The sequence below is a fragment of the Aplidium turbinatum genome, chromosome 11 (assembly GCF_918807975.1).
Source record: "Aplidium turbinatum chromosome 11, kaAplTurb1.1, whole genome shotgun sequence".
Lineage (NCBI taxonomy): Eukaryota > Metazoa > Chordata > Ascidiacea > Aplousobranchia > Polyclinidae > Aplidium > Aplidium turbinatum.
The window spans coordinates 2771554-2779518 of record NC_137482.1 but is presented as its reverse complement, the minus strand read 5'-3'; the positions used below and the strand labels follow the sequence as shown (position 1 = coordinate 2779518).

At 39.1% G+C, this 7965-nt stretch overlaps 1 protein-coding gene across 1 annotated transcript; it reads left to right on the top strand.

Annotated features, from left to right (window-relative positions):
- Positions 1-437: 437 nt before the first annotated feature.
- On the top strand, positions 438-5946 carry LOC145780113 (uncharacterized). The gene is made up of 5 exons (XM_082591825.1): positions 438-479; positions 2131-2403; positions 3003-3071; positions 3748-3856; positions 4788-5946. Exons 2-5 carry the CDS (start codon positions 2169-2171, stop codon positions 4996-4998), a joined length of 624 nt encoding a protein of 207 aa, XP_082447951.1. The 5' UTR covers positions 438-479; positions 2131-2168; the 3' UTR covers positions 4999-5946.
- The last annotated feature ends 2019 nt before the right edge of the window (positions 5947-7965 follow it).

Here is a 7965-nt window from a genome sequence, read left to right as displayed (position 1 = left end):
TCTTCATTATTGAGGGGGGAGGTAATTTTGCATTAGTTACACCCCACTTCAATTGGTGGGGGGGGGGGGGGTAATCAAACTCCGGGCCCCCTCTAACGGAGCCCATGAACGAAGGCGATTACCACTCTGCATCTCATCTGGTTCTTCAACCATTACGCCATCGAACTGATATTTCAGCAAATAAAATGTCATTTTGATAGATTGTATTAATTAATATTTGAGTTGAATTGAAATGTTTTTGTACACAGTTTACACAATCAATGGAATATGCAAGTCGCAAATATGCTCCGGTACAGTGAAATTGAACACCACGGCTGGGTACATAATCTTCAACCCAAATAAGCCTGGGAATGGAAGAGACATCAAGAATTGTACCTGGTCATTTTATACACCTTTCTTTGGAAGAAATTTTATGTTGAGTTTACACTTGATAAACATTGGTAGTTATGACAGCAATGATGATCTGCGCTTTCCAGATGGTAAGATGTATTGCAATAAATATAATCTATGGGTTGATAAAATGTGAATTAAATTATTACATTGAGATGTAGCAGAATCGAAGAACAAAAACCTGATTATATTTTCAGTAAAACAATAATGTTTTTTAGTGAACTGGCTGACCTGTAAACAATTCATACATAAAACTGTTTACGAAATAAATATCACGCTTTTTTGCGTAAATTCAAAGATCTGATTAACAGGTTCTTCTTCTTCGTTTGAACCTTCTTCGCCACTCCAGGGGTCGAGAGGCTCTGCCTTTTACCACCCTTGGGCAGTGGTGGCGGCGCGGTCTAGATGTTTGGGCAGGTGTCGAGCAGCCATTTAATTGATTTGTCATCCAGTTCACGCAGACCACGCACACCATTTGGCGCATGGTAGATGGCGCAATTACAAATGGTGTGGTCTACGGTTTGTTCCTCCTTACCACACTCACAAATCGCGGATGGAGCCATCTCCCATTTGTGCATGTTGGAGCGAAATAGTCCAACGCCAGTACGCAGGCGGTTGAGCCGCACCCAGGCCTTCCTTGGCAAATGCATTCCGGTTGGGTGGTTGCTGGTGTCGGAGATGAAACTTTGGAGTCTTGAGAAGTTCTTCTTCCACTCCGAGCTCTATTGGTGGTCCGCCCAGGTAGCCGCACTGATGGATTGGTCTTCAGCGGTTTTCATCAGGAGTTGTGCGGCACGTGCAAATGGGTGTCTCGATTTCAGTCGCTGAGGTTTCTCGTTCACAGACTCGTAGAGACTTGAGTAGAGCAAGTGGTTGGGGTTCGTAGCGCGACGAGAAAGAGACAGGATAGCTTCTTCGCGACGAAGCTCAGCTGGTTGGATGCCTGCAAGGACAGGGAGATTTTCCGATGGTGTAAGTCGCAGGCATCCTGTCACGATACGCAAGGCGTCGTTTATGGCAGTGTCGATTTGATGGCAGTGGGCACTGCGGCTCCAGACAGGTGCACAGTATTCTGCTGGAGCGTGAACTAGCGCGATGGTGGCAATGCGCAGGGTATCGACTCCGGCTCCCCAGCCTGAGCCGGCCAGACGCCTTAGCAAAGCTGTGCGTGTTGAGATCTTTTTGCGTAGTGACTCCAAATTTTGACGGTAAGTGAACGACCTTGTCCAGGACTACCCCGGGACTACCCCTAGAACAGGTTTTAATCGTTAAGTACGAATAACACGGATACGTGCCACATGCTCCTTCAATTGACAATGTTTGACATTTAAACCCACGCCGTTGATTGCGGAATGGCACCTCTTCGACTATAGATCGTGATTTCTCTCATGTATGAACAGTATGTTGATCTAGAGAAGAAAATGCCCACGGTGCTTTTTAAGAATAAGGCCTGCCGAACTGAACTGTTTCAATTGCAGTGGTGTAGTTAAGTCTTGTCCATTCTTTAATGTCGTAAGTTCAACAAGTTCTTTCTCCCTATATCGTTTCTCTTTTGCTTTCCCTGCAGGTGTATAGAATCAATTCTATACATATCACATATCAAAAATATTTTGGTTTTCCTGCTATGATCGCTTACAAAATGTCGGTGTTGTTATTTATTTTTATTAGTACATTCTCATTTGTTGGACAAATCTGCTGGCGATTGCAAAAAAAGAAAATGTTACCACATTTTGCTTGCAGGTAATCGTTTGCCAAATTCAAGAGAAATTGCACTTCCTATGCACTTCAAATTTGCTCCAAAAGATTGGGATCAATGTGTGAAAGACTTGAATAGCTCATACTATCCTGCAATATCTATGAAAACTATCACAAAAGAACCGATAGAAATATCAATTTCATCCGTTAAAAGTTCTTCATACACATCGTTTATCCTTTACTACGTATTGGTATATTGTCAGCAACGAATTCTTATCGAAGATGACACAAACAAGCAGTTGAGTGATTCCAGCACAGGTGAGAAATCATTACTTTCATTTTATGATCAAAAGGATACATTTCTCATTGATTTCATCATAATGCTTTTATTGTGATACATCCATTGCAACGCCGACAATGCCACTTCTGTCATCACCATGGCATAGAAGTTTATCAGGTGTAGAAAGTCTTCGATCTCCTTTCTTTCTCATATGCGTTCTCGTTTGATGGTATTGGCACAAGACCGACTATATAGTCCGTCTTGTATTGGCATAAACTGATGCATTTGTAGGCTATGATGTCGGTATATATACTGTATGTTTCAACATTAAAATTGTTACTTCTGAAGTTGATATTTACTTACTTTTCGCATTGTCAAAGCTTTGATAATAATAAATAGAGACGTAATCACCGAGGTTAAACTTCCTCTTGTAGTGGAAGTTTTGTTACTTTCAAATTGTTTCATTCACTTAGTGCAACTGAATGACAAAATGCAGTTGGAATGAATTGTTCAGCTGCACAGACCAGGAGTAGAACTATAGTTGCTTGATCTTGTCGCCTTTTTAATTCAGAAATTAACAAATTGAAACATCTGCTTTGTTATGGAAGTATCGTTTAAAAATTGTTTCATCCATTAGGTGCCACTCAATGGCCAGTCCCCTCAGCTACTACAGAACATTCCTCAACAGAAACAAGCCAAGCCACAAGTGTGTATTTATTTCTGTTTAATCTTTTTAAAGCTGCATTGAATAAAAGATTTACTTTACAAGTGATCAAAAACACATCCCATGAGATCATAATATCTGGCTGATGGTATAAAAGCACATATATCTAACACAAATCTACTCAATTACTGGATCCGCCGGTAATAACATAAAATAATGTCACATTTTACGTTCATACTCATGGCTCTGAAAACTTTGTTAATGAAAATTTTAGACAATGTTTGTACTTCTGATTACATACAGTAGGCCTACTGTACAGTATTTGAAAACGTGTTTAAAAGATCATTGCATTGCTTTGTTTTTTTGGATTGTCAATCCAGGTGAACGATAAAAACTTCAAAACAATTTGTAAAAGCTTTCACTTTTTACACGTGTTGTGTTATTGTGTTTCAATAGATCATAATTAATTAACTGTGGGCATCCCCTGATTATGGGAATCGTTTTTATTTTTCTTGAAGCTTCAAAAAGCAACCATAGGTCGACTAAGATTCGATAATAAGGGTCTTGAGATTGGAAATTCATGGGATTTAAATACTTTATGCAATTCCGTTTCAGTACACAATGACAAGTAGCTCTTTTTTATATACATTACTATATCAAGATATATAGCTACGTTTTTATAAATCTTTTTTATTTAACCCTTTGTTTCATGGAGAAGATTTATCAAGTCTTACAGCCAACCATGCCTCTGCAGTTGCTGCTGCGGGCTGTTTAGCTTTCATCGTTCTTGTTTGTGGAATTGTAATTGCAGTTCTCTTGCTAAAAGGGTGAGAAAACTTTAGTAAGACATTAATCAACTATTCGATCAACAACGTTTTGTCTCTTGTATTGCCACTTTGAAAATAAGAGGAAACGTTAGAAAACCATTGTTTGGTAATTCATTGATAAAAATCAGGTTGTTTATACAAGGGTCGTTAGACCACAGTGGTGTCGTCAGCACTTTTCTACACTCACCACTCACAGGTTACAACAACCGTCCCAACTCAACATAATGACTGAACGCACGGAACTTGTACATACCCCTAATATCTCATGACCGCGTTCTGTCTCTTTAACCGCACTGTACCAAGAAAGAAAAACAATCAGCACAACATTTTAGTTCTGCCCAGCACTGATGGCGAAGAGGCATTATTATCGACAATTGGCTTGATATATCGGAGACATTTTTACTTCCCGAAAGTAAGCCTAGGGTTATTGAGAATCATTCTCAAGTACCTTAAGTGCTAACTAACAGCAACAGTCACCATTTTATTTTGCTCCCATTGTGATAACATAAGTATTACAGTAAGAATTGCAGATATGCAACACAACAGACAACCAGAAGGAGCAAAAGACTATGCAGTCTGAGTCAGCTCCTAATTTCGGCATGTCTTTAGGTGTCTTGCTAAAACACAGCCACGCGTACTAGAGACGACAACATCTCAAGTGTCGTGCATACTCTCTCATCACTTCGGTAACTTGGTATCACAGCCAACAAGTTAGCATTCTACAAAATCCAAACGCGATCTTTCAGAAGAAAAACAACGAACATACGTCAGAAATCGGTTGAGTCACGATGAAGAGTCTACAAAAGCCATGATTTAATTAGCTCTTTGTAGGCCTATACAAAGTTACCAACGCAAATGTAAAGAAAACATTCATCTTCTTTAAACAACATTTGCTTGGGTATCAAATTTTCAACTAATAATTTATTTTTAGAAAAGCAAACAATTCAAATGCTCAAGATCTACGCCCCTCTGATCACCATGGTAACAACGCAAGAGATGTTGGGAAGGACATACAATCTCCTCCTGATGACATCACCTATGCCTTTGCGGAAGAAGAGCAAGCATCCACCAATCCTGATGCGACTTACCATATTATTGAAAACAAACAAGTTGTCGACAACATTCTGTACGGGCCGATGTGAACAACTTGGTGTCAAGGCTACAGAAACAAAACTATTTGTCTAAGTTAATCAGAAAAATGTTGTTCTTTGTGTATACATGTTACCTGCTTAGGCCTTCATGCATTCCATCTGTCTATATTTAACTACAACAAAAACTTTCTAGTTTATAGCACGACATCAGCGTTCTCAAATTGACTGAACGATTGGTTGACTACTTGGTGTATTTTGTTGTGCAATACAATTAGGCTACAACATAAACAACGAAATGTCTCACACGCAAACGAATCGAAAAAGTTGCTAAGTGACTACTATAGTAATAATGTTTGCTTTTAAATGGCGCTGTATCGATCGCAGAATGCGTTGCTTCTCAGCGCTTTACAAAGCAGACAGTGTCAATGCAGCCGTATAGAGCCGCAACTGAGTACATTATTATCCGAATCCATTCCAATGGTCACTGCCACGCAAGTTTAGTTTAAAAAGTCTTAATAAGACCGGACAGGGTATCGAACCCATGCCTACCGATTCAGAGGTGGGTGCACTAACCACTAAGCTACCGAGCCGATTATGACTGTGACAATCTTCAAGTAAAATGGAGAACTTTTTTGAAGTTTGAGTAAAACAAAGTCTACCGTTTTATTAACCTTCTTTGCACCCGCTCTTCCACCGCTTGGCCGATATTAAGATTTCAAAGTTCTTGAACAATTTCATCGCTAGATAACCCCGCAGAGCCTTGACGCGTCCCTGCATCATTCCATGTTTTGTCACTTTGGTATCGCGCTTACGAATTGTAAAAATCTGCGCAGAAGCTCAATTGTAACGTCTGAAATGTTGCAAAGACCGAAACAGCTATCTACCACTCTGGATGCTTACCTAGACTCGACAGCAGTGTAAAACTTCTGCTTTATTGGTTTTTGTTATTGTCAGTATCGATAGAAGAATATAAAGCGGTCATTGGGTGTTGTAAAACAAATAAATGAATATTCCACTTTCAGTTATACTTCACACAATCGATATACCTTGCATTGTTTATGAGATGAGAAATAAATGCAAAAAGTTGAAAGGTCTTGTCTAAGTTTTTTTAGAGTAGACTGTACACCTACGCTAGTACACCATGATATTTTATGTTTGTTTAAACTGACATTCACTGAGAAAATGAAAACATAAAGGTGCCACTAGAAGCTCTTCATACAAACTAGGCCGCTAAGATATTTTTCTACGTGATTTGGCAGCAGCGAAATTTTTGATGAAAATTTTTGTTGCATCAGAAAAAGATCATTCTTCCTCATTTTAAGATACTGCAATGCTCAGTCACCAACTCACCATGCTAAGTTTCTCGTAAAATTTTATACTCAAACATGAAACAAGACAAAGAGAAGTCAAACCCGGACACTAGAATCTGGCTTTCGAACTAAGAACTTCGAATAAAGCACTAGCCCATAAAGAATTTGTTTCATTGAAAAATGACACCAATAAGTTTACTTTCAATTATTCAGTTTAATTTAAAGAGCTAAGAATCAATTTCGTTCTTCTTAGATCAGGAGTCCCCAACCTTTTACGATCTCGTACCACTTGGACGCTCTGTACTGCCAAGGGTACCACTTCTTGCAAAACAACTAAGTTGATCGAATCATATTTGATTCAGAAGAATAATATTGGCCTACTAAATTCAATAACACTAGAGCACTACAATAAAATTTAATGAAATTTTTGTTTACTGTCCACCAATTGGTCGATGCGTGGTGTAAATTTGCCAACAGCGCATCGAAAGTCATTTCCGGGCGCACTTAGTCGGTTTCGATTTTTTGACTTGATGTTGATCATGACTGAAAATCCCTGCTCGCATTCCCACGTAAAAGGGAAAATCAGTTGTTGTGGAACAGCATGGGAAACTATCGTTGAATATGAAGAGGCCATACTGAGCCAGAAGTTTATTGGAGAACATTCCTTGTAACTGTTATTGAACATTTTATTCCGATCTATTTTTAGCTTACAACTACCATTATTCAACGCTATTTGTAGCTTAAGCTATAAAAGTAGATGAAATCTATCAAAAGCAATCAATTGACATAATTAACGCCCACCGTCCCGCGACCCGCAGCGTTGTTTGTACGGCTTTTCAAAGCAATTGTGCCCTTGTTGACAATTGACATGACCTGTGTTTTGAAGATCGTAATGATATGAAACAACAGGAATAGTTACGTAACAATAAGAATAGGCTTCGGAATTTTTTTTTTTTTTTTCTTGTAAACAAAACCAGATAAACAAAATATAAAGTTACAAAAAAAACGGAAGCTACCCGCGTACCACCTGAAAAACCTTCGCGTACCACTAGTGGTACGCGTACCACAGGTTGGGAACCCTACCTTAGATCATCTTAAGTTAAGCTTATTCAAATAGAAACATTAAATTTTCAAAACATTAACAAGAAGAAGTTTTCTTAAAATCATCCGACATCACTTGGAGATAGAAGGCTATACTAAGCTACAAAGGAACATACAAGATGCTGTGTACGTAGATGGAATATAAACCTCCACAGCAAAATATATTACTAAGTTGTGTGAGACTGTTGACGTAAGAGAACGCGGCGTTTTTAAAGCAATGCTCCCACGCACTCTTCTATGTATGTGTTACCAATTGTGTACAGTACATGCATCCTACTCAAGCTGCGTTATGTGGCCTATACACATTATGTGGCCTGCTACAGATTATAGAAGCTTTAAACTGCTGGCGCAGGCCCGGTCACCGGGATTGACAAAGGGAAGTTTCCTATTGCTGTTAAAGTGTTGTATGTGAATTGTTTTATCCACTAGGTGCCACTAAATGGAGAGCAGTCTTTAAAAACCCGTTGCTCAAGTGCATCCCTTGAGAGCCGAACCAACGCAGTTTGATATTGGGCTTTCTTGGTGCACAACGTATGGCGGTTAATCCACTGAGCTATCGGGTTAGGCTTTATCAGTAATATGTGCAGATTCAAGCTGGTGTTAACTT